The 27,983-nt window shown below is 45.3% G+C and overlaps 2 protein-coding genes across 2 annotated transcripts; one reads left to right on the top strand and one right to left on the bottom strand.

Annotated features, from left to right (window-relative positions):
• Positions 1-297: 297 nt before the first annotated feature.
• Positions 298-27,435, top strand: T265_15623 (hypothetical protein; the record flags this gene model as incomplete). The annotated part of the gene is made up of 8 exons (XM_009178784.1): positions 298-619; positions 10,535-10,726; positions 15,043-15,207; positions 17,391-17,582; positions 21,316-21,639; positions 23,646-23,897; positions 25,100-25,407; positions 27,012-27,435. Coding segments are annotated over 8 exons (2,178 nt in total), but the record flags the coding sequence as incomplete, so codon positions are not given.
• Positions 9,656-13,819, bottom strand: T265_15622 (hypothetical protein; the record flags this gene model as incomplete). Its single annotated transcript, XM_009178785.1, is given in 5 exon segments — positions 9,656-9,805; positions 12,659-12,755; positions 12,761-12,950; positions 13,556-13,680; positions 13,686-13,819. Coding segments are annotated over 5 exon segments (696 nt in total).
• Positions 27,436-27,983: the final 548 nt, after the last annotated feature.

Below are 27,983 nucleotides of genomic sequence, written 5' to 3'. Positions count from 1 at the left end.
CCTGAGTTCACTACCTCCAGTGTAAGTCAAGACTTTCCTCTGTGACTGATATGGTGTTTGAAATTTCTCTGTCTGCCTCTGAAACCTCGGGAGTTGAAATCCCCAGGGACGTTCCCTCATAGACATTGAGTATGCAGGCGATATTGCTCTCCTTGGTTCAGATCATATCCAAATGCAAACAGTTTGAAACAACCTAAGTAACTCTGCCGCATGGTTTGGCATGCGCTTCACACATGAAAAGTGTAAAGTGCTTCTACAAGACTGGGTGGGATCAAACCCACATCTCATTCTTTCAGGTGAGCCAATCGAGGTGGTAGATAAATTTGTTTACCTGGGCATCTGCATAAATTCCGGTAGACTAGCTGGAGATGAGATCATTTTTCGAATCGGAAAGGCCAGGGCAGCTTTTGCCAACCTCCGAAATCTATGGCGCCGACGTGACGTGAGTTTGTCTGTCAAGGGAAGAGCTTACACTGCGTTGGTGCGATCCATACTGCTCTATGGATCGGAGATGTTGGCTCCGCGCGCAGAGGACAAACGGAAGATGTCAATGTTTGATCCTCGGTGTCTCCGCAGCATTGGTCAGGCCTGGATGGACCATCGGATTGGTAATGCTGAGGTACGCCAGATGGTCCTAGGAAGAAGGAAATCTCCCACGATAGATGAATTACTCACGCTTCATAGGTTGCGCTGGTCGAGGCATGTACTCCGCATGCCAGAAGACCGTCTGCCTCACAGAGCTCCTTTTACCCAGCCCTGTGCTCAGTGGAAGCGACTGAGAGGTAGACAGTGTATGAACTGGCAGCGAATTAAGAAAACACTAACGACTAAACTAAGTCGGGTGGGCAACGGCCTCCCTGGATTGGGACCCCGGGACTCCAATCAGCGGTGGTTGATGGCATTGGCAGAAATGGCCCAATCGCGCAGTCAGTGGCGCTCATGTATCAAAGCTATCGCCTTTAATGCGTAGCCTCCCAATTTCCGAACAAACTGAATATTCTTTCGTCTCCAAGGCTTGGTTGTACATTGCACACCCGCGCTTTGCGGTGATCGAAACCGTAGCGGCTGGGACCAATGTGCCTATGGTATACGGTTTATAGCTGATAGATAGATTGATTGAGTTGCTAGATAAATGGCATCTTATGAATCATTCATGTCATGACGGTCAAACAAAACGCTCTATCCGGAGAACGGCGGCGGCCAAACCTGTGGCAAGTCTTGCACTCTCTCCCAATGTGAGATGACCTCAAGATTAGTCACCTCAATCTCAGTGCTGTCACTGAGTGTTCGCAGCTTACTGAAAATACCACTGACTGGATAGAGCTCCACTTCGTTACCACTTGTCCTTGACCGCCGATCCACCACGCGCTGTTCAATGATGACTTGTTCAACAAAAGGGTCAGACCACTGTCCACTTTCTCGGGATGGGTACCCGAGACAAAAGTCTGTTCCGCTCTGAGCGCTGCTTGCACTGTGGTGCCAAAATCATACTGGGTTGAATTGTTTATTTGATTGTTTGCGGGTTGGTGCAGGTGGTTTTTTAAAACACTTGATCATAAATAGCTTCACAATAGCTTCACCATACCGATCGGAACAAATCAGTATTATCGTCATATTTTGTTTGAGGGTTTTACAGCTCAATGATTACTATTGTTTTTATTTCCGTTGTTGATGTTGAAGCATCTTAGTCTTTGGCCTTTCTGCACTTGAGGATAGCCACGAATCAGAAGTTTCTCGCGGATGGACGTGGACGCCAGGCCGTTAATTATAGCATCACGCACGCACTCATCTTGATATTCAGTTGCAGACACAGATTTAAACTCACAGTCTTTGGCTAATGATTTCAGTTTTTGTACGAACTGATCGATATCTTGTCCACTCTCCTGCTTGTAGGTCTGTAACAGGTAGCGTGCATATATGACATTTTTTGGACGGACGTATAATTTCCGTAACGTGTCGATTGCAGATTCATAGTCGCTGTGATCAGCAATGTGGTCGTATACTAACGGATCGAGAAAGTGGATGAGAGTTTCAAGTTTGTCGGGTTTAGAAAATTCGACGGTTTTCAAATAGGTTTCGAAGGTATGAAACCAGTGATGCCAACGTTTTACTGCATCTGCGGAGTTTGGGTCAGCGTCGAAGAACCGAGGTCGTAGTTGCGGGTCCATTGTGTTCTTAGACAAGTAAATTGAGATGTTTAGAAAGAGTCCGAGGACGAGTTAGAACAGAGTCCAGGTTTTCGAGGATAAGCAACGTTTTACTTGTCTAGGAACAAGCGTACATGAACTGAAATGTACATACAAAAGTTCATTGCGAGTATATAAGTATAAGATAAGAATAAGCACACAAAAACCATCACAGTGTCCAGCACCAGCTCTGGTTTGGACATGTGTGGCGTAAGCCTAACCATCCCGAAGAAAACTCTATCCATCCAGATTGCCCGAATGAGTGTCTGGAGGTGTAGGCATCTCGGGATGATTGTAGTATGCCAGCAATAAATCCCTTTTCCACATATATTCAGTATGCCAGCAATAAATCCCTTTTCCGTCCACATATATTCTTTTCTTCACAATAAGGCCTTCAAATAATTCATGGTTGTGCGGCAGCGAAGCATCGGTGCTGAGCACCAATGTTATGTTGTCGATGGTGGTTAACGTGGCGGGCTCTTAGCAGTTAGAATCAGGAGCAGCGTTTTACAAAGTCAGTAGTGTGCTGGTCTATACGCGGCCAGCAGGCATAGCTGCCTTATTGAATTCATGCGATTTCTTCCTGGATGCCCGGAATGGAACTGACGGAGGACTCCGTGGCGTAAAGCTTGAGGAAACACGGCGCGATTGTATACGAGCAACAATACAGCCAGAATTCACGGACTGAATCGCCTTCTGAAGCGCCGAATCAGCTATTGTATGTTGTTGAACCTCTGTCACTGTCACGTGCAGTGCACGAACAGACTGTACCAAATGGGGCCGGCTGCATCCTCGAAAGCAGTTTGCGCAGTAACCGTGTCTTCTCCGTGAGTTGGCTGATTGCTGATCATGCGAGATAATGCTTCCGCCTGACCAAAGTTAGTGGTGCGACGATATTGAATACCAAAGTCGTAACCCAGCATAATAAGCGCCCATCTTTGCAGGCTGTTGGTAAGATGTGCAGGAACACCTCCCTTGAACCGAAAGTAGACGGTAAGGGTTTATTATCGGTAGGGTGAAACGGCGACAACAACTTTTGGAAACGCCGAACTGCTAACACTAAGGCCAACGCTTCCTTCTCTATCCTTCCATATCGCTGTTCTGCTGGCGTTAGTGATTTCGACGCGTGCATGATGCTTTCTCCGAGCTGTCTGATAAAGACGTGCAGGATGACGGCACCGACTCCAAAAGTAAAGGCACCAGCTGCCACGACGATCGGTAGCTTTAGGTCTTAGCGGGTCAGTGGTAGATCGGAACTGAATATCGCCTTTATCCTGCAAAATGCTTCCTCGTATTGTCCTTACCAACACCAGGGAACGTCCTTTCCAAATAATTGATTCAGTAGGGCTCGATTGTCATGTAGCGAATGGAAAACCGCCGAATAATAACTGATTATCCCTAAAAAGGAATGTAGCGATGGGATATCCTTAGGAGGTGACATCTGCTGTATCGCTGGAACGTTCTCCGGGTCAGGGTGACAACCAGAGGCGTCGAAGATAAAACCAAGATGCTTCGCTATTGTCAAGAAGAATTGGCACTTTTCAGGACACAGATGGAGGTCATTGTCATGAGTGCGCAGCAAGGCAATATTGATCCGGCCGAGAAGCTCTTCGGCGAAACAGCAGCGATCAGCACCTCGTTCAGGTATGCGACCACACCTGGAATGCCAAAAAATGATGGTGCCCATCATCTACTGGAAAATTGCTGGACAGTTTAGACGCCAAGTGGGAGACGGGTGTATTGTTACAGCCCGCAATGTGTGTGGTGATTGTCAACAGTGGGCGTGATTCTGGTGCGACTTCAACTTGAAGATATGCATTAGGAAGGTTGATTTTCGCGAAGAACTTTCCGCCGTTCAGAACAGTGAATAGATCGTCGGGCACTGGTAGTGGATTGTGGTGCTGGTGGAGAGTGGCATTTAGACCGGTTGGGAAATTGGCACATTTGCGGATGTCACCGTTGAGCTTTTTCATTACAACGAATGGCGCTGCACAAGCGGAGTAGAATACAGGGGACAGAGTGCCTTGTTCCAGCCGTTGAAGTTCAATGTCTACCAGTGAGAGGGAAGCTTGGGAGACTGGTCTCTTTGGATGGGAGACTGGCGTAGCACCCGGCGGGAGGTGGAGGACTGCTTGTGTCGTAGTGCACCGACCGAGAGCGGATTGGAAAACAACTGGAAATCGCTCTATAAAGTCGGATCCATGGTATTGATGCGCCGCGGGATACTGAACTGTAATGCAATTGACTGATCTTAATGTCGGCTAACCCCAAGCGATCGAACCAATCAAGACCCAATAAGTTCAGCTCAGCTGTCGTTACATAACACGACCCCACGAATGTAGTGCCCCGAAAAGATACACACCGTTGGAGCTCACCGAAAAGATTTAGCTCTCCACCGCAGGCACTGGTTGCTGTTCGAGCGCCCTGTGTGGTCGAAGGTCCTCCGAGAATGCGCCAAAGCTTCTCTGAAATGATGGTAATGTCCGACGCAGTGTCCAACTGCAGACCGACTGGATGACCATTGACAGCGACTGTGAGATACTTTCGGTAACATGGGATGTTGATCTGTAAAGTAACCAGCAGACTGAAAGAGGAGCCTACAGGGTTCGATTTCTGTTTGGGACGGACGCGTGATGATGGCTTTGAGCCCCAGAGGACGGACGCGTGATGATGGCTTTGAAGCCCCAGAGGCCGTATGCATCCGTGACTGACAATAACCATCTTTGTGTCCCACGGACTTACATAGGCGGTACCGGTGCTGCTTGTAGGGACAGAACCTGACGAAATGCCAGGCTCCACAGTGCCAACATTGTGAATTGTGGTGCCTTCTTTGGGTCTTTGTATTACTTTGGACCAGAATACTTTGAAGCCGATTCGGTCCGGCCCGAGTTGATAGGACCAAGCTGTTGCATGGCCTGATAGATTGCATGGCCATCGGAACCGCCATGATCCCCAAGTTGGACTATCCCGGCGTCGTGCTTTAGGTTAAGCAATCGTTGACATTCCGTGGTGATGGCCTGCATCGTCATTGCTGGGTTCTGCTCGATGCGACTGAGGACTCGGGTATGAATTTCTGCATTCTTCGGGGATTGTAGACCGCGACTTGAACCGATCTTCCAGTAACGATCCGGGTTTGAACCGTTCGCATTTCCGGTTCATGATGCCAGAATAATGGAGAAAGTTGTCTGTTACTTCACCAGCTTCAGGCATCGATAACGGATTTTGGAATATTTGCGAAAGCGTGCTAACCGTTTCGTCCAAACTGAAGTCACTTGGGTTCTTTGGAAGGATTTAGATGGCATACATCATGCGCTGCGGGTCCAGGTTTGCGGATCAGAAGGCGAACCTTCCAGTTATCATCCAGAATTGAAAAGTCGACCCTAAACAGGTCTTCCTAGCGACAAAACCAAGCATCAAGCGTTATACCAGCCAATGTTCCGTAGCAAAACTCGTTGACACTGCCAGCGATTCTGTCAACCGACTTGGGACGCTCCAAGCATCAAGCGTTATACCAGCCAATGTTCCGTAGCAAAACTCGTTGACACTGCCAGCGATTCTGTCAACCGACTGTGGGACGCTCAACGCAGCCGGTGAAGCCAAAGATGTAGTTGATAGTCGTCCCTTAAGTGCTTTTACGAGTTGCAGTTGTTGCTCAAACATCACTTTAGGTTGATCTGCTTCTATCTTGCCTCGCCAGATATGTTTACGGTCTCCATAACGCAGCGTGGTTTTGCAAAAGGAACCTTTCGAGGAAGTCGGTCAACTGACAAGCGGAGCGCGTGACCAAGTCAGCGCAACCTGTGGACTGTGATCAGTCCATCTATCGTGGAAGAGTTGTTCTTCCAAATTCCATTCGGCGTATTTCAGCACTGCTGATGCGGTGTTCCCACCAAATTCGGGCAATGCTTAGAAGACATCGATGGCCAAACATAAAGTCTTGACGTCCTTGGCACGCACCAGCTACGTTTATGATCCGTATAATAATATGGAGCGCACCGCAGCATTGTAAACTCGACCCTCGACAGAAAAGCTGATGTCACGCCTACGCTGCAGGTGACGCGGGTTCACAAAACCTTTCCTGGCCTTCCTAATTCGGACGGAAATACCATCTTCCGCTGTGTCCCCGGGACTAACGCAGCTGCCCAGGTGGAGAAACTTGTCTACTACCTCAAGCGGGTCATTCGCAAGCATGCGGTTAGAGTTTGAGTCTACTCGGTCTTACAGTAGCGCTTTGCAGTCGTGAAGTGCATGCCAAACTGTGAGACATTATCATTTAGATTATTTACTATTATTATTAGCATTACCACGACATCCGACCCAAGAAGAGCTATTTCGCTTGCGTACTCGATATCTGTGAGCGGACATCCGGGGGGAACTTCGACTCCACAAGCATTGGAGGCTGATAGTGAATCTTCCATAATAGTATCACTGACGTGGTTCAGGTGATGTCCGACACTACTTGATGTGGTGAACTCAGGCGAGAGCTTCCCGTAGACATTCACAAAGCTGCGGGAGTTGGCGTACACCACCTTAAAGAGGGCCAAAAATTTATGGGAGATACCTATGCATCCTCTTGCATGACGGAACCCAGCCTGGTTTTCGCGGATCTGCCTATCCCTGTGTTCACTCGACCGTCGAAAGATAAGACCAGAGGGGATCTTCGATGCCACAGCTATCAGGTTAACTTCACAGTGGTTTTCACACAGAGTCTGCGTGCTTTTTTTGAAGATAGGAATAATTGTTAACACATCCCATTCTACTGACTCTTCCTCTTTGTTCCAAATAGCTGATTTCACATTTTGGCACGGCTCATTCACATGCCCACTGCCAGTACAGTATTGGTTTACTGTGGAGAGTTGTTGGGCTAGCTCAGACCGGTACTGTCGAGCTGTGTTACAGCTGAACCTAATGTGGCTGCGCATAGAACTTCATACGAAAACCGTCGTAGCATCGGCCAGCCAGTACTAGCATCCAGGGTGCTCTTTGGTACCTATGCGCAGGCTGATCGATTACCCAGAAAGACAGATTCGTGAGAATGAGGCCGGGTCTAGGCCTGGTCGACGGTGCTTCGACCATATCTTTGTATCGAGATGGGTTGAACGGCGCTAGTCTCTCAAGCGGCTAATGATGATCGTTTTCCTTTATCCGATGATTACCTTTGTTTTTTCACGTCAGAAAACTTGTTATTGATATACTGCTTTAAACCCTGCCTCTAAAACCTTAAGGGTCGAAGTGCTTCGGGGACTTTTGTTCACAGACATTGAGCATGCAAACAGTATTACTCTTCGTTGTTCAGCTCCTTCAAAAGTGCAAGTCATTTTAAATTACCTGAACAATTTTCCCCACCCCGGCTTTTGTGTGCACTGTACACTTGCTAAGTGCTCAGGGCTGATAGACCCAGACTCAGACTGATAGACCCCAAACACCATGCTCGCAAGCAACTAGTCGACATGGTAGTCAAATATATTTATCTTGTTGGTTTTATATGTTCCAGTGGACAAGCTGGTGGGAGAGATCACTTCTCTAATCGGTAAGGCTAGGACAGCTTTTTTCGACCTCTGATGCCGGCGTCATGTTTGTCAATAATAGTATGCATGCGGTAGTGTGATTCATGTAGCTTTGTAGACTAGAAAAATGATATCTCCGCGTAGGGGATTCACGGAAACCTTTGGCGCTTGATCATCAGTGTCCGAGTCGTAGGACGCTTTGTGCGAGAACATCACAATTGCAATTCTAACGTACACCAGATGGTTTTGGGAACAGGGGACTCCATAGGTTCCGCTGATTGTGATATGTCGTTCGCATGCCGGACATCTACTTCACAGAGCTCTTTCTGCTAAACCCTGTCAACCCGAGAGGTTGACAGTGTATGACCTGGCANAGTGGGAGACGGTTGACAGTGTATGACCTGGCAAGGAAATATAAAAGCAGTGACCAGCAAACTCAGAACTCCCGACTTCAATGCGCAGCTGTCCGTTCGGGCAAGTAAACCAGCTATCCAGCAGAAAGGAAGTGTGAGCCTTTGGACACAGTGCTTCTGATACTGACTGTCGGCTTTCGACGGAAGTGCGGACTGTGAATATGGAAGCCAATTTAGCATATGTAGTGCCCGGATCCATATACTCACCGAAGTATTGTAGTACGGATCCACTTGCTCTGTTCAAGGATGATGAGGAATTACTCAGTCACTAACTGTCTAGGTTATTTGCGTTTACATGGGGACACGGACCGTCCAAGCCATCGATAGTTGTACCCATTTTCAAAATGTATACTCGCGGTGAGTGTATTTTTTTTACGTTCGGCTGTAGCACCCTTCCGGTGCCTAGCTGCCATGCCACCCGAACTGAGCACGAGGGTTGGGAAACTGCCAGGTTGCCCAAGCCTAGATAGGGGAAGTCGAGAGGCAGAGGTCAGATTCGAACGACGAACCTTCCGGACAATAAATTCGCGCTCTAACCGCTTGTGCCATCTCTCCCCAAGTGAGTGTATTAATCACAAGGGCACCAGTTTGATCCCATTTTCTTAAGGCTTCAGACTTCTTACGGCAGCAGACGGAGCCCAAACCAATGACGATCAAGTTCAGTTTCGGTTGGGTAGAGGGCGCCTCGACCACATATTCCTCTGTGATCTGTCAAAGCCACGCTATGTGTACAGATGACCCGCATTCTTAGTGTTCCTTGACTTCAAGTGTGTCTTCGACTCTATCGATCGGTGAGTTCTCCTAACTACACGTGCTCAGCAGGGGATGCCTCAGAAGTTTGTGAACATAATCTGGTACTTATATTCACAAACTTCCAGAGTGTATGGCGAGCTCTCTACTATCTTCCCCACAAAAATTGCTGTTCATCACTAATGAAATAATGAAGTAAAGGTCTTCAAAAACCCCGTATTCGAATCGTTAGTGGTGAGGACCTTATCACTCTGGAGTACGCAGGCCATATTGTCCTCATTGAAAAAGAGGGACAAACACAAGCACTGTTGAATAGATTAACCATCATCGTACATTTTTTCGGCGCGCGCCTTGCACCCACAAAGTGCAAAGGATTGCTCCTTCAGAACGTATGGCCTCTGAATATTGGAGATAGAGACCGTCTCAGACAACTGAGGTGAATAGATAATAATGCCTATTTTCAAAAAGGGGTACTCGCCGTGAGTGTATTAACCACAGGGGTGCTAGTTTGATTCCTATTGTAACGAGAATTCTAACGTCATTCATTCTTCGTCGTCTTACGGTGGCACGCGAAACCTGGACTCGTGAGAATCAGGTGAGATTTCGAACGCGTATAGGCTGCTTTGACCACATATTTATGCTCCCTCAGGTGGTGGAGCGACGCCACATGTACAGACGACCCACAATCTTGGTGCTCATTTACTTCAAGGGTGCATTTGATTCTGTCGCTTGGTCACTGCTTTTCACTACACTTCCTCAACAGGGTATACCCCAGAACATATTCCAGTGAAGATAAAGATTATCGTTCAGCTGTAACACCATTTCGGTGTCTAGCTGTCATTCCATCCGAATGGAGCACGGGGCTTGGGATACTGTCAACCAAGCCTAGACGGAACGTTGACGTCGGCTTCGAACCATGGATGTTCTGGCCAGTGAATTCGTGCTCTAACTACTGAGCCATCCCGGAATGCCACTTGTACAAATCACCCATAATCTTAGTGTTCCTTGACTTCAAGGATGCGTCAGATTTTTTCTGTAGGTCAGTCCTGTTAACGGACTACACTTGCTCAACAGAGTATGACTCAGAAGTGAACATAATCCTGTCCCTACATTCGTGTGAAAGTGTATGGTGAGTTCTCCAAAAGCTTTCCTACAAAAGGTGGTGTCCGACAAAGCTGTCTACTCTTTCCGTTCTTGTTCAACTTTGTGGTTGACAAAATAATGAGGCGAACACCGGAAGGTTTTCAAAAACCAGATGTTAAAATTCTCGTCAGTGAGAAGCTTGTTTATCTGGAGTACATAGACTACATCTTGCACCGCTCTAGGTGCTCCGGGTACCCCGAGTTGTCGGTGGACCGAAACTTGGTCACAGACTCCCAGAATTTTGCAGACCCGATGCTTCTTGAGTGCCACTTTTCACTAGAATTGTCCCGTAGCTTGCTTCCGGCCAAATGTTCAGAGTTTAAATTGTACGGATATCAAGCGCTCAATTACTGCTCATTGGCGATTTTTTTCTATATGACTCAGTGGAAAGCTAACTGATCGTTCATTATTATTCTTTCAGACTGGAACGCTGTGACGACAAATCAATTAGTATTACTCCCATGGAATGACATCAAATTCCCATCCGGTGGTCGAGGTTGGTTTCGATTCTACATATTTTTATGCAGAATAAAAGGCTTACCAGTACACCAACTTGAAGGATGCAGCCGGATCAGTCAATGTTATAGCAGTTGTCAAGTTCCATCGTGCACCGGTAAAGACCAGGGGCTCTGGCTATTCATTATTCGTGACAGTAACTGATCCCTCTCTCCATGGCGCGAAGTTGCCTTGTGTATTTTTCAACGATGCATTAGATAAACTTCCCCAAGTAAGGACCTGGTTGTGATACTTCATTTCTGGGTAGTTTTATTTAGTCGTCTTCATTAACAACTGGTGAAGTGATTTTGCACTACCTGTGTTGTACACCTTTTTCAGACGCTTCCTTAGCAGCGCTTTGCTCATTCTACAGAACGACTGTTCGATACTACGGCACGCTAGGTTTCTGGTTTTCCATTAAACGCCTCTTTCGCCATTGTCTGCCGGCGGGATTTCAAGCACACTATACAGTAGAATGAGATGGTAATAGCTTGAAGCAACTTGTAAACTCGTGGCTGTTTATAACACGGATGTGTATTGAACACCAGTAATTCATTGAGGTACAACTACAGTAATCAGTATTAAGCAAGGTGTAGTTTATATTCAAGAGAAAGCTTGGAAAAGAAAAGGACTACTAAATCTGCAACACCTAGTTGTGCAACCTGAGTAGAACCTGGCTACATGAACACTAGTGAATTCTGTCTGTTGCCATATATTGTGGCTTTTTGCCCACGTTGACGTTATTCACTTGGACTTCACTCTAGGAGGCGAGCCACATGCAGAACACAGTTTTTTTTTCAACTTTCATCCCTTTCTTTCATGTTGTCTGCTAGATAATCAAGGTGCCGAAATCACAGTTTATTTGTGTTCATCGTATTGTTTTAGATATGTTTGATGTAATTCAGTGCATTTCGCTCAACATAAAACTATGTAGAAGGTTTGCTGTAGTTCAAACATTCTCACGAGTTGTTTTCGTTGAATCATATGCCCTCACCGTCCGGAGTCTGATTCGCTTTCTTACCCAGGCCTGTTAGATGGCTCGTAAGATGGCTTGTAAGTCATCTATGTTCGATGCAAGCTTCCGGTATTTTTCCAGGAACATAAGAATCCGCTGGTCATATCTTTCTTTTCAGTCTCCGAGTTTAAGATCCTGTTGGGCGCGAACTCATTGACCGGAAGGTCCAAGTTTCCAACCTCAGCATCTCGACTTCCTCTGTCTAGGCTTGAGCAACCCAGCCCTCATGCTTCCTTCGGGTGGCATGGCATTTGGGCACCGAAAGCATGCGACAGCTCAACAATTTTTTCAGTAATCAGTGACTAAGCGTCTGTCACATCCAGACATTGTCCCTCTGAGTTGTTGGGTAGCTCTATGAGATCACTAGCATACATCGTTTGAGTCGGGAAAGTGAAAGTTTTCACTGATTGCAGCAGGTACCTCTGCAGATTTCAACAAATGCGGAACTTCTCTCCCGCCGAGAACCTTTCTTGTTTGCTTAGTATTGCAGGTCGTTTAGAAGTGCGTAAATAAGGACAATCCGGAGCTGATTTTATAATACAAACTGGTTTACCTGTAAGAAACGTTGACGCAAAGTGGCTCATTGTCTTATCAGTTATTCAGCTCCATGTAGTCAGAGAAGTTTGATTGGCTACGTAACAGGGGGTTGCATTGAGCTTATCCCAATTGTTATCGATCTGAATTATAACAACTTGACGCAGGTCGCGTGAATTTTCTGTCCAGCATGTACTAACTTCCCCTCCAACCAAGTTTTTAACTCTCTTTGATTGGACGCCACACAAACCTTCCAGGTAGCGACTCTGAACTTTCAGAACCTAAGAGACCCTATAACCTTGAGCGTAGTCACGACTCTCCGTATTCCACAAATGAATAGTGGAAGCAGGTCGTATTGTTGGGATTGAGTCAAGACCTTTTCACACTTGTTACACACAGTCGGGAGCTTACTTTCGTTGTGTGTACATAGGAAGCAAATGTGAGGCTCGACACCATGCCTGTTTCATATTCCAATTATTGTTTGTCGGCAATTCTCGGTTCCTTTAGGCACTGTCCACTTTCAATTTTAGATAGTACATTTCACACCATGACGATTGGGTTTCACTGGTTCGAATAGCTAGACCAACGTAGGTTGTAGGTAGCTAACTCTGCTACCTGGAGAACGATTGCCAAATCCTTGTCGATTCTCCTACATATCATTCCAAGATGGTCGTACGCAATTAGCAGGATGATGGCTTCTCTCGCACATTCACTTACCAACAGTGGTTAGAGCGCGAGTTTACTGACCGGAAGGCCCGTGGTTCGAACCTGACCTCCGTCTCTCGACTTCCCCTGTCCAGGCTTGGGCAACCTGGCAGTATCCCAGCCCTCGTGCATCCTTCGGATGGCATGGCACTTAGGCACCGAAGGGTGTTACAGCGGAGCAATTGTTTTTTTTTGTTATTATCTGTCAGCAGACCATTTACTCATACCTTTTCAGTTCCTCTCCCAGATGTCCCCCAAGAAGGGTGAAGCCGATCTTGAACTGTCGAATGGTTTCCTTCAACCTCATCAATAACCTTCCTTCTAAAAACTCACTTATATAATATCCATTACTGAACGTTCCTAAGTTTACTTGCATTTCCTCGTTCCTCAGCTTGTTCCGTATTGTGTACGCTAGCGTGGCACTGCAAATCGAAAGAAGTTTGAATGTGGCGACCACCGTTGAATTATCTCAGGTCGTTTGACAGATTTAACTTTCAGAACCTAAGAGACCCTATAACCTTGAGCGTAGTCACGACTCTCCGTATTCCACAAATGAATAGTGGAAGCAGGTCGTATTGTTGGGATTGAGTCAAGACCTTTTCACACTTGTTACACACAGTCGGGAGCTTACTTTCGTTGTGTGTACATAGGAAGCAAATGTGAGGCTCGACACCATGCCTGTTTCACATTCCAACTATTGTTTATCGGCAATCCTCGGCTCCCTTAGACACTGTCCACTTTCAATTTTAGACAGTACATTTCACTCCATGACGCTTGGGTTTCACTGGTTCGAATAGCTAGACCAACGTAGGTTGTAGGTAGCTAACTCTGCTACCTGGAGAACGATTGCCAAATCCTTGTCGATTCTCCTACATATCATTCCAAGATGGTCGTACGCAATTAGCAGGATGATGGCTTCTCTCGCACATTCACTTACCAACAGTGGTTAGAGCGCGAGTTTACTGACCGGAAGGCCCGTGGTTCGAACCTGACCTCCGTCTCTCGACTTCCCCTGTCCAGGCTTGGGCAACCTGGCAGTATCCCAGCCCTCGTGCATCCTTCGGATGGCATGGCACTTAGGCACCGAAGGGTGTTACAGCTGAACAATTGTTTTTTTTTTGTTTTTATCTGTCAGCAGACCATTTACTCATACTTTTTCAGTTCCTCTCCTACCCAAATGGCTACTCCGATCATTGTCGAATCACTTGTATGCATTCTGTTTTGTCCACGCTATTTGTCTTCTCAGTCCTGTGCAATATTTTGGGGTTGCTTCCCTGCCGACCTTGATTCCCCGGTTGTAGTAGTACTCCAGTGTCCTGTACGACAGCGTGGTGCAGCCTGTCCAACATCTCAGCACACTCAACGAACCCTTGTCGAATAAGCTCGAGATAGCCCAGTGAATAGGGTACCAGCTTACGGACCGGAAGGTTCGAACACAACTTCGGAATCTTGACTGCTGCTGTCTAGGCTTGGGCAACCGGGCAGTATCCCAGCCCTCGTGCTTACTTCGGGTAGCATGGTAGCTAGGCTAGCTGAACAATTGCAGTCTTTACGTCAAAGTGTTCGAGAGGTTAAGTGGAGCTGGAATTGTCAGTATGCGGCAGAATACCATTCCATGGGGAAGAAGATGAATGTCGAATCAATGAACCAGAAGGTATCCTTTGTGCGGAAGCTGAGGAACATCTTAACCAGGAAATTAATTCGCTCCACAGTAACACCATTCCAGCCCATAGAGTGTTAGCCGATAACAAATTTGAAGTGATCAGATTTTCAGTTCAAAACCGTAGTGTCTTGTCCATGTGTGGTCAGGAAACCCGGAAGTTTCCATTGAGATTTAACACTCAACCGAATATCCATCCGTCCCAAATAACCATAGGTTGTTCACCGTGTGCCCTATTATCGAGCATTTTCCCTGTTCTATAAGTGTATTGGAGTTTGCAATGCCTTCTAAGGTCACTTAGTTGTACGTTTCACACAGAAGTATGGTAACCCAATCCTCTTCTGGCATATTCTCTGTGTTGCATACTGCCAACCTTGTTTCAGAGGTCTTAATTACTAGGCATCGGGGTCCTACACTCACGATACGGCATTTAATTAAGCTCAGTCGGTGATGCTCAGCCGGGATGCGTCCGTAGATGACAGAGTCTGAATATTTTCCCCCCATTTTTAATAATGAGTGTCACTTGATAAATCCGTTGTGAGTGTATGTGTTCATTGATGCGTTGGAGTCTCCCGCCCTAATCAGGCTATTACCTCAATTAAAAATCTATTTCACGCATTCCTTTGGACGGCAGGTTCAGTGCGTCGGTGATGTGATCGTGATGCACCGGCTTATAGTGAAGGAATTTCGTGGTGAATTTCAAGGTTGTGGCTATGGCACTGTTGGCTTTTCAGCCACTGTGTTCTCCGGGAGCACTTCCGATCCGCTGATCCCTCGTACTTCGAAGGCTAGTTGTAGTGTAAGTTCTTTTAACTAGAAATTCTCAATTTTTACAGATCTACATGTTATATCAGATTCGGAAGGTTCTTGCGTATTAGCGCCTTTTCTTAGTTTCATACATTCGCAGAATTAAACATACTTCCTGTACCATAGGAACAATTTCCTGGTTTCAGTGATACATACAAACAACCCTTGAGCACCCGCCTGTAATCTTCCCTTCCTGTCTTTTTTGATGACAGCTAGACCGCTTTGTACTGCTGCTCCAAATCCGCGGTCTCTGGTGTGATTGTCACGTATGGTAAACAGATGCTCATAACAATGCAACGAACCTAATACATTTTGGTTCGTCGACCAAAGTCGAATTCAGGAGAAACAGTAGCATTGTATTAGTTGCAAGATTGTATGGATATACTACATTGTAAATTAGTTTTAGGCTGTCTGTGCATTCATTTAGCTTGTTTTTTTGTAATTACGTGGTAGAAGTGTTTGGTCCATTACTGACAATGACCGTGTTCTTTCAATAATGCTGAATCAAATTCAAGTAAGATAAGACAGCTACAGCCTTAATTTCATTCCATGTCTTTGTATTTTGTAGTTTTCTGAATTCTCACGCTGGCTTTCTGTTCTTTACCCCAGAGAGGCCAGACCGAATTGCTTGGAAGCTTTTGCTGGACAAACCCACATCTTGCATGCGAAACTAATGAGTCGAACTCAAGAGAAGTGTAGCTTCATACATACCGAGGGGAAAAATCGCAGCATACTATTCCCCAATTCACACTGGATTTGATATATGCTTCAGTGGATCGCCGTCTCCGTTAAAAGACAGTTCGTGGAGGGGCCGTCCCTGAGATTAGCGCGCGTCGAAAAGAGCAAAATTAAATGGGCCATAGAATTACGGAAAGTGGTAATTCCGGCCGGCAAATTTCAGACAGAACCACTAGAATATCAAAACATAAATCGTTTAGCGGTCACACCCTTTCGGTGCTTAGCTGCAATGCCGCCCGGAGGAAGCAAGAGAGCTGGGATGCTATCAGACTGCCCAACCCTAGACAGGGGAAGTCGATGTGGATAGGTCGAGTTCGAACACCACAGTGGAGATCGGACAGAAAGTATAGATCACCGATCTTGAGTTCGGGAGTCACATAGATGTCCTCAGTGCATGTCACCGATGGAATCCTTCAGTGTGCTCCTCCCCCAGAGCCACAAATGTGTTTCAAAAGCCGAAGTAGTTTCTCCATCAGCACTTAACTATCGTAGGTCATTTATTATAAGCCAAGTGGCGTTGGGGAATATTTGAGAGTTCAGCTACCTCAGTCTAAGAATTCTTCCGAAACGTCAAGCTGAACACGAACTTACGTCTCATTCGGATAATGTCCACATTGAGTACCGACAACTGAAATGTACATTGTGGCGCAGCAAAGAAATGGACTGGAAGGTGGAAGTCGACATCGACCAGTCTGTCATCAGACCCGTTTGTGGTGTGTGTCTCAGGTACTCCCAAGCTCCATGTTTTGGGAATCTATTCAGTGCATGAGCATTAATGGTGTTTTGGTATCGGCCGACTCGATCAACCACTCCAGTCACGTTTAATTTGATGGTTTGGAGGTGTTTTCACCGCCTACATGCAGACCTAATCAGAACTGTTTTTGCTAGTAAGCCGGACTAGGATTGACGCTGTCATCGAGGTAATCAAATGCAAACTTGGATCAACACTTAAGCCCGCTTATGAACCGCGGAGTCTGCAATCTACCTATGGCGCATGCCGATTCATCTATTCTTTGGTTGATATTTACATGTGCCTTGAGACATATAGCCATACCTAGGGGGCTACATCCAAGGTGCCGGCTAACCCCAGCGCAGACAATTGCTGATTAAGGCGAGTTACAATCAATAGGCTCCCCGAAATGAGTTACTGTTTACTGAAACTGCATCATCCAATTCAGCTATTGTGAATGTTAACTGTTCTTAGCTTATGTAGTCCAAGCATTCTGTGGTGTATTCACCATGTCTTGTTTCCGTGTCATATAAGTTACGGGTAGGGAAATTTCACCACCACATAGTTACACATAAATCCACGCTTGAATCGACTTGAAACCATGGAATGTTTCTCTAGTTATGTTAACCTGATGGTTATTAACTGTCGACCAGACTATTAGTGAGTCTTCCAGTGATTTTCAGTATGTATGCTATTTCTTTTGATAGTTCGGTGATGAAGAGCTACGCCGTGTTCGAGAGTTACGCGAATGGTTTAATTCGCCAGGTTGTCCAGTCGAGCGGGAACCCATCATTGATCACAACGACCCATCGCAGTCCCTACAATGCACCAAACCAGCTAGCCTTGTGAAAAGACTTTGGTATCTTCAACCGGAAGAGTTCACTTCTACGGAAGGTCAGGTAGGTGATGTATTTAGAGCTCCACTGATCCGAAATACCAACTCGTGGCCACTGGGCGATTCAATATCAGACGATATAACTACTCATTCTTTTTCAGTAGCGCAAATTTAAGCGTGGTCAATCGGGTAGGATGGTGGTTAGGCGGCTGATATCAATCACTAATCTGTTTAGATTCTTGTATGTTGGGTTGAGTGCATTATCTGTACCAGAGGATGTGACAAATGATTCTACTACAGCCGATGCGAGGAAGTATGGCTATGTGTCTGATCGTGGACACAAATATCGAATGCTGCACATAAAGCACTTTACAGCGAGGTTAAAGTGGTGATGCACTCTCGATATATTCAAGCGTGCGCTAATGGAAAAATGTTAACACGCTCATCACACATGTCAGCTGTACAGGGTGAAAGCTCTGCTACCATGGGTATATACAGCTGATGAGTTCTCATACGGATGATGAAACCCTAGGTCAGTGCTTTCGCCGTTTGCTTCGCACTAACCATAATGATTGAGCTGGAATGGGGTGAGGACGGTGCAAACAAGAGTTATATGACACAACTTCTGCGAATCCTTCAAGTAATTCCAAAAAATAAAGACCGGACTGGAAAAAAACCGATCCAGATGCTTGTGATGAGGGAAGCTAGATGGCAAGAAGTTTTGACGTGTTTTGTCTAACTAACCCTCAGCTTATAGTGTTTGCGATCATGAGTATCCCATAGAGAGGATACTATTTTTCTCTCAAGAGTTGTCCCTCATTGGAGAGTGTCACTGTATTCATTCAGTAGAACTGAGTTCCATTGGAATTACTGATTCCGGGGTTTCTTGTAGCAGCATAATTGTTTTTCGACTGCAAATGGCATGTGAACTGTGCCCCTCAGGTTGGTGTGCATTGAAACAGACCAGTGGATAATTTAGTTGATTCGTGTTCACCGAAGAAGCAAAGTAATAAAATGGAAGATCGCTATTTCCCACAATATACGGGACTAACAATAGTCACTGAAACCAAGAAACACGACCCCCAGTTGCTCTGTCTCATTTGTAAATCCTCGAAGTCTGTTTTTTGTAAGGTAATCTCTATAAGATGGGTGGTCAGTGTCCATGAGCACTCTTCAAGCAGAGCACTGTTATTCATGCCGTAGTACTCATTCATCTGTTTAAGTCCTCTCACGTTTATAAGCACATCACTTGGATAAATTTCAGACATTAGGGTTTTTATCCATGATAAGTCCAGCGGAGGCACATGGGGATATAGATCTTTGTTAATGAACCTGTACGACGAATTTCCGTGACTGAATTGGCGCCATGTTAAAAAAAACTGATGCTCGTTATTTAAACGTGATCAGGAATCACGTTCGCGCTAAAATGTGCCAGTCATGTGCGTTTATGGTCAGCCAGTTTATGCATACTGTATTTTCGGACGTCTTTTAACAAACTAACAAAAACATGGGATAGGAATATGGTCTGGTCTCCTAGGGATACCGAATCACCACTTCGTGTCATCACCATACTCATCGTGTACAGCATGACATCACTGTTCATTGACACTTTGCTGCCGTACAACCATGATTTATTTGCAAGCCTTATTGTGAGGCTAGCTTACAACAATCATTTCGGGGTCCCTACACCTCCAAACACCCATTTAGGCAATCTGGACAGGAACAAGAACGCCATTGATATCGATTAACAACTTCAGCCCGGTACTGAGCTGTGGAGATTTGGTAGTTTAGGTTGATACATCATCCGCATAATCATCATCGTCGTAGACGGTATCATTCATGTTGATACGGATGCTCACCATACAACCACATAGTTTACTTGAGCATCTTTAAAGCCTTAAATTGAAGGAAAAAAGACGGGGTAGGGAGGTAACCTGAAATTTGTGCACTGCACTCATTCTAGGGTGCCTACGCTTCCAAATGTCCAATCAGATGACGCTGACATGATGATGATGATTAGTCACCAGGCCATCCACGAAGGTGGAACAGCCTCCTTTGTCAAGTTACGATTTCTTTACGTGCAGTTTGCGCCAGTGTGAAAGATACATGGAAAACGACACATCCACAGGCAATTATTCACCGTGTGTAACACTTGGCCAGGCCACTACAGCCAATGATCCTGGGTGCTCTCCTAGGTTGAACTACGTTTTACACAATTAAATACTTGTTTTCCAGATAGTGTGTTACGAATCGGCTTACGTCTTCCAAGATCAGCAGCGCCTCTGAAGCGTCGACTGCCAAAAACTTAAAGGCAACTCAATCACCTATCCTTAGAGGCTAAGGTGTGCCTTCATACAGCAACACCGTACTTGCTGTTGTCTGGTACACACGACCCCTGACCTTTTGACGAAAAAAATCGTTCAGCTGTAGCACCATTTCGGTGCCTAACTGCCATGCCACCCGAAGGTTGCATGAGGGCTGGGATGCTGCCAGGTTGCCCAAGCCTAGACAGGGGAGTCGAGAGACAGAGGTCGGGTTCGAACCATGGACCTTCCGGTTAGTAAATTCGCCCTCTAATCACTTGAGCCATCTCGACCTTTTGACAAGTGTGGTCCGTCTCTTCAAGAGTCGAGCTCTACTGAGAGCGAAATTTGGACCTAATGTTTGCCCCGTCTGGTGTGGAATAATCAAAATTGGCGTCTCATACCATACGGAGGATTGTTTAAACGAGTCGAAAACCGTTAAGTATGGCGGTCACATTCAAGACTCGTAGTCGTGAGAAGGGCTTTGCCGGAACCATTCCTAGGGTTAAACCTGGGTTATGCGCTCACAAACTTTTTTGAGTAGCAAAAGGAGGAGGAAAATCGTGAGACTTTCCGCAAATACATCCAATGTTCTTTACAAAATCTTCGTTAAAGATCGACTTCGACCTTGTGCTGTTGACACTTATCGGTCTTTAGGCCCATAATAGCATATCAGATCAGGATGAGGGATGCGAAGGTGATCATCAGGTATGTTAGACACAGAATGAAATTCTGACCCAATTGGTAGAAGCCTTTGCATTCGATACTTTTACAGCCATGGATTATGTTTGGCTATAAATTGGTAACAGACTTCAAGTTCCGATCTTTTCCACTTTGTTGCCACGCAAATCAGCTTGTATCACACTCTGTTGCTGGTTACGATAGCTTTCAAGGTGTTCATGTGACACATGGCTGGTTTGCAACCACGATTCATAACGCCTGTCACGATCAGTAAAAAACAGTTCAAACATTCCGGTATCATTCCAGTCTAGCATGAACCAAGTTAAGTTAGGGATAGGATCGATTTATGAGAGACAAACGTTAGGCCTCCTACTTGAGTGTTGTCTTCAGCAAAACTAGTTGCGCGTTTCAGAAGCTTCTTTTATTTACCAGCTACGTCTCTATGTTTGTAGGTCTGTGGTTTAGCTGTTGGACAGGTCCTCGGTTAGTGTTCTTTGTGCCCCTAGAACATTGCGTATTGCCGAACCTTCGATTCATTTCATCTAAGTGTACTCCGACAGCAACGACAATGATGTACGTGCACTGTGTTTGGAGCACTCCGCCGCCATTGGCTGTCTTTTCGAAAATGTTTAACGCACTAGCCGGAATCTGAGGAGTTTACTAAGCCAGAAACTCCACTCCTAATTCATACGCTTTTATGTGCGTTAAGACATTCGATGATTATATCCAGACCAACTCATCTAATATGGTAATCGATTTTGATCGTTTAATTTCCGTCCAATAAAAGATACTGTGTTCCATTCCCTTTATTAGGTGGTGGCCATCTATCGTTATCCCCAGCGAGACCGCTGTTGTCTGCTGTATATTTGGGATGGTGCACCCCCTTTTTCGTCGTCCACCTCCTTACCGTCTTTCATGCGGCCACCGAAGGGACACATGGTTCGTCTGTCGCAAAATGCTCACCACGACCCCAAGTTATGTACCATCACGGCTCATGAAAGCTCTTGCCCTTCGGTGGAGGACTGGTCCGTGCCGGTTTTCATTTACGATGAGCATTCAGCTGCTCCGGTCATGCAGAATCTGAAACCAGGCGATATCGTACGAATTCACAATCTGCATGTGACTATATGTCGTCCAGTGAGCACCTTTTTTGTGTGTGTTTCCACTCTTTTCCATGCGTGCTCAACGGGCTTTTTTCATAAATTGAAATAGTGCTGATCTTTCGCTTACTTTGACGTTTGATCTGCTGTTCTGTTGTAAGATTCGTGTTCAATGGGCTGCCCAAATGGGTTTTCGTCTCTGGTTGGATTCTATGTGATAAATTGGTTAAGCTTTCTCGGTTAGTTCAGAAGTTGATGCTGGCTGTTTTTGGTTTATTTATTCGAATTCTGTCCTTCGGAGAGAACACCCTCCATTTTAACAGATCGCCCCTGGTTTGGTCCCTTGAAGCATATTTTAATGACAATTTGTCCCGAAATGATAATCTCTTAGGGAAACCACTTCTTGTCGGTCCTTCCAGGTGCTGTTTTCAGAAGCGGATGATGAAGTTTCTCACAAATGTGTTTTTGCAAACCTCTCTGATCTCCGTTTCACTTTAAGCTACCTAATATTTGAAGCTGGTGTAGACCCAAGGAGTAAGTTCGCACGAAATAAAGTGAACCCATTTCAGAACGGGCTTGAAACACTCACCAGATAGCTGAGTGGATAAGACTGAATTGCCATTCCGACAGCCCGGGTCCGAGTCCTGCATGGATGTCGAATTGGCCGATAATGCATGCATGCACATACCACTTGAGGAATATGAACGGAAGTTTGTAAACTTCAACCTAGACGAAAGTACTGATTGATCGCGTGGGATTTGTGTATGGAAAAGGTGCCTCCGATGAAATACTTTCATGGTCAGGGGAATTGCACCTATGGAATGACTTGCGCAACCAGGCCATACCTCGCTTTGTAAATGCCCTAGAGTAACGCAAGTTGACAGATGATGGAATTGAGGGTGTGGGTCCAAAGAACTGTTAATCTGGCAAACAAATTTGGTTTTGCGAGAGACACCTGAGACCCAGCTGAATCTCTCGTTTATGATGTTTCCAGGCAACTGAATGTGCTGCACCAGGCCTCCTCATGTTTCAGTTACTACGATGTTCGAGATACATCGGTACATATATATTCGCAATGCACTACTAATAAGGTTGCTAAAAATTCTTTGACAGCCCTTTAAAGTTGTCATTTATGCATGATCTAATCTGTGCACACCTGTGCAAATTTCAGTTACTACGATGTTCGAGATACACCGGTACATATATATTCGCAACGCACTACTAATAAGGTTGCTAAAAATTCGTTGACAGCCCTTTGAAGTTGTCATTTATGCATGATCTAATCTGAGCACACCAATTCTGTGCAAATGCGATTGCAAGCATTCTGGCAGCGCACATCGCTGAAAGCTTTCGCCTCCATCGGATGTTTCCCTATTGTGTTAGAATATTCCTAATAGGTTACGCGTCACGTCATGAGTCATATTCAGTGGTTGTATTCCCTGTGAACTTATTTGACCCGTCAGTGGTACATTAACGCTCAATGGCCCTTCGATTTACGAAGGCATGATTGCTGACAATAGGCTTTTGCAAACATTATCTAACTTGAAAAATTAGTAAGCTGCGTATGAAGGTGACTTTATTAACCCATTGAAATGAGTTGCGTGTAAAAACTTCTTACTGGCGCTGGCGTATCCGTCCGACAACTTCTCTCTACGTCTAACCTATGTTCAATCACTGAATATTGATAGTCAATGTCCCCAGTCCTACTTGACCACTCAAATTACAGATTCTCTTATCCAGCGTCACATTCCTGTAAGCTAAGGCACATGGGTGCAAGCAGACTGCCGGAATCATATTCCTTGTTAGCGTTGTTCTTACTGCAAGCGCCCGTTCTGCGGTACACGTGTTGCAACTAAAGTGACCGGTCTCACACATTGTTTATTTTTATCTGCCTTATATGCCCGGTTCGTTGCTTCCGCATGAAAATTTGTGGGTTGAGTACGGACTCCGATCATTTTTTGAAACCCTCTGTTGGATTTAGGAATTTTTTCTTTCGACATGCTAGCTCTTCTGGAGGTTCGTTTTTTCTTCTTGCTGGTTCAGCTAGAATGTGACAAAGACGGATGCCTTCGCCTTTTGGTGCATGGTGGTGGACATAGATTTGGTCGCGGATTACAACTGCTACGATCAGGCTTCTCAGAGGGCGTGTCGTACACATCAACCCAAAACCGCGAAGCAAGACCGGATGATTCTTTTTCAGCGACCGGTCTATACGGTTTGTCATGTAACCTACAGGAAGGCATCAAATCAAGACCGTTTTATCTGGAGCTGAAGGTTGAACGACCAACTAAAGCAGTATGTTTTACTCTAGACAATGAGCTGTGTGCTAGCAAACGATGGTTGACGATTTCTGTGTTCCTTCTGCTTTTCTTATGATTCAGTTGCAAAAACTAACACATTTACTTAATGCAATCTCTTTTTAAAATATTATCCAATCAGTCGATGCGGTGATTTTGCATTACTGACTTTGCATTACTCTTCTGAATCCAATTCGGTGGTGATGCCATCATACTGTACTTTGCCTCACACATGTTCGAACCGAGTTGAGGTTGTGCATTAGACCGAGTCGTCGTTTCCTATAACTTTGTTCACGAATTTCGCCTTCCCTAATCGCGCGTTGTCTCACTCTATGTTGCATGAAAAACGAGAACTTGGTCAAAAAATGTGAAAATTGACCCCTTAATCGAACTTCGTGAAGTGAAAACCAAATTGTTATCCCTAGGAGTTCCAGGCCAAACTCGGTTCAGATCTTGTTGAGCAAATTGCGCGCCACCTGGTATATGATATGAAAAGCCTAAAGTCAATACGCAGCGTACTGTCTCGAATTTAAATTACAATTAATAATTATGACCAATTAGCGATCGGAACCTTACCAAGCATAGCAGAAGATAGCAGAAGCTCCGCGCTTACCAGTGGTACTGATTATAGCCACAGCTGGGATAAGGTTACTGTAAATGGTGAAAATTTCGGTCACGAGCATAAAATAGCTTACTGATTTTATTTGAATAGCCTACCGTGCCAAATTATTCAACTGTGCACGAAAAAGAATGTCAATGACCTCCGATCCAATCTGAGCTAATGCCATCAACCTCATCAGGGAATTCGAAATAATACTGGTAGAAGTTGTAGTTTTGGAACTAGTTAAGTTACAATAGTTCTTTTTTTTGCGTGGTTGTGTTACGTTGACCCCAGTGTAGTCAGTGAGTTTGCGTGAGCATCACATAGTTCAGAAATCATGGGACATTAGTGTGAGTTTTGAAGTCTACATTTTTTTCATCCCAGGAAATTGAGTGCTTTTGAAGTCATACTATGATCGACGGACGAGGTGGTCAAGAGGTCATGGGTAAACTAACCATGTTTTCCTTATTAAGTTTACCTAGATTTCGCAAGTTCTTCGGATCACTGAAGGAAAATTCACTCCATTTTATAATCAGCTGTGCATTCTTCGCTTGAGTGTGTTGTCCTACCTGACTATCTTCGTGCACTTTTGTCCGTAGCTCACCGTATCTGAGCTATGTGCCATTCCAACCACATATCAGCAGCTCGAAAAAGACAAGGTCGGCCTCAGTTCTACTTCGCTATTCAATACGAATTCATCCATATCCTCTACCCCACCACATGTCCATTGGTTTCCAATCACGTCTGATGGTGCCAATCGACGGAATAGGACTGTGGTTATGGCTCGCCTAATGGCCCGCGTGCTGGACATATTCCCGCGTACAGTGGACGATTTGAAAAATGTCTCACTGCTAATTTGTTCTCAGTGTCGTTCGGCTATTCGCGTGAGCTGTTTGGACGTGGGCGAGTAAGTCACTCTCATGTGGGTAGCATTCTTCTATCGCGTTTATGATGGTGTTATTTAGTTCGTCGTCCTTGGTTATGCGGACTTCTTACAGTGTGCCTTCTTGTTGAGTACACAGTTAGATGCAGTATTCCAAACTCCCAACCGTTTCACTCTTTCACTTTTTCACTGAATAGAGCCACATGTGACTGCGGTCACGCACAAAAACCGACTTGATCTGACGAGTTCTAACTCTCCAAGGCTTCTTTTATCTAAAGACAACTACGATCTCTGCATAATGATATGCCTACTGCCTACCTAATGTCGAGGGTCATCTGCTTTTATCTTCCAATCTTAAACGGTAATACCTTAGGGGAAACCGGTAGTATCGTTTCAGAAGGGCTTGGTAAACAATCGGTAGTTTTTAATTGGGCAACGTTTCGCTTTCGACTCAAAGGCTTCATCAGGCCAAGTGTGCAGGCTACTAAGTTGGCCAGGTTTTAAGGCAGACAGAACCAAGCAGTAAGACTTCTTCATATTAGCGCACTAGATCAGTTTTGAGTTTCAAATAACAACTCTTGTCGGTTAGTGTGCTTGCTAAAATCTTGCGTTGATGGGTCGGGGGAGTTTCAAATCAGTTCCGATCGGGTTCGGTTTCTTACTCTTCCAATTCACGTGACTTCAGTTGATGATTCATCGCGGGTGCCACTGGTAGATTTTCATCGGTCTTCATGGGCTTGTGAGCATTGCGAAAATCTTGTTGGATGGAAGGAAAATGGGTTATGTTCAGATTCCTATGATAACCGCGCACCATCACATGCCAGCTCGACTGATCCGAAACCGTTCTCCACTAGTTTGTCATTTCCACGTCTCCTATTCTGTTAGACTGGAAAGCTTGGCGATTTCTATCGCCTCGGCCATCAATCTCTGTGACATGAACCGTAGTCCTCGCCTCGAGACCCCAACATTTTTCAAATCTGTTTACGGTAGTCTTACTGATCGGTTTTTTGCGCTCTTGTGATATGACGAGACCAGGGCAGTTCGAGGAACTCCTCCTTAAAAGTGCTCTGTTTAGATTTATTCCCTGGCTCTTCATTGCTCTCTAGGACTTCCTAAGAGTATTTAAGCCCTCCTGCCTTCCCAGAGCCGCGCGTTATGTGTGCACCGAGTGTGCCACAACTGATTTCATTTCCTTGGCGGTTAGATACTTCGATCATCTCGCCAGCTGTATACAGTTCGGTCATTACATCTTATTGTAATGGTTCTTGTACTACTCAGCAGCTGTTCATTTACTTGATCGTCATAAATGGCGTTTTGGTTCTCTATTCCTGGAATTCTCTCAATCACCTTGCTCCAGGTTGCGGGTTTCACCCAGTCAGTTTGGTTGGACAAGGTTTTGCTGTATCAAATACGTTCCGATCTTCGTCGGCCTTGTTAATCATTGGGTTGGTCGTCGTTTCAACGACTAGTTGAACCATGCCTTGTGCAAGTCATGTTCCAGCTTAGTTGACTTTGCATAGGACGGGAAATCGGCTCATTTTCCATTTATTGTCCGGATTCAGTGACGTTGGATTGTGACCAATCGTTTTGGGACCTAGCTATCCATCCACTTCCCGCTTTTTTCCCAGGCTACCCTGTTCGTGTCACCTGTCAAGAACTTCTGCAGCTGAAGGTTCTGAGATTTTCATGTTGGCCCCTTTCGTTTTCCTTAAAGTGGAGGACCCCACCGGTCAGCTGATTGTGTGTGCATCCTTCGCTTCAGCGATGGCCTTGCTTACCCAGTCGAATTCCTCTAGCGTACAGGACAGAGGATGGAAACAGATTACTAACGAGCTTCTCCGACCGAAAACATCTGATGGCAGTCTGCTTGCATCACTCAGAGCAGTCCATCAACTTTCCTTTTTATTAAATCAGCCCGTCAATTTGGTGTTGGAGCTCAGCTGGCATGCTGGTAGGAACGTGGACACTCCCTTGACATCGGATAAGTTGCAGTTGAGATTCGATATTCCAAACTCACAACATATTTCCTGGATTTGGCAAACTCAGAGCTGATCTCACCACATTTCGATTTTGTAACCCACTTTCATCTATTTTCCGAAATTTGGATTGTAGATGTATGCATCCACGTTTTTGTACAGTATATTTGATAGTATTTGTTCGCTTGTATCAAAAAAACATATTTTGTAAACGTGCGGTCGAATGCGCACTCCGAACGCCTAGGTTCTGTTCGGCTAATCACGCAGTTGTAGTCGTTAAACAAAATGGCGTCATGACCTAAATGAGAACCTTTTTTTTATAAGACAATGGATTCGATTTACCAGAATTGTTATAGGTTTTCTGGGCCACATGAAACCAACTGTACTTTATACAGTCAAACCCGAATGGTATACCGCTTTGGCTCGCTTTTTCAGTGTACATATAACATGCAATCGAATACTCACGATGGTCCAGTTGACAGTTTATGCAAGTCGTCAACACGGGCTGGCAGAGAGATTAAGCGAGTATGATATGTGGATGTGTAAGCGTGGTACTTCCTCCGCATTACGGCTTCCAGTACCATTCATTTTAATAGATTAGTGATGCTGATAATTCAGATGAAC

This window comes from Opisthorchis viverrini (assembly GCF_000715545.1).
Source record: "Opisthorchis viverrini unplaced genomic scaffold opera_v5_657, whole genome shotgun sequence".
In the NCBI taxonomy this organism is placed as follows: Eukaryota; Metazoa; Platyhelminthes; class Trematoda; order Opisthorchiida; family Opisthorchiidae; genus Opisthorchis; species Opisthorchis viverrini.
This window is presented reverse-complemented; position numbering and strand designations above follow the sequence as displayed.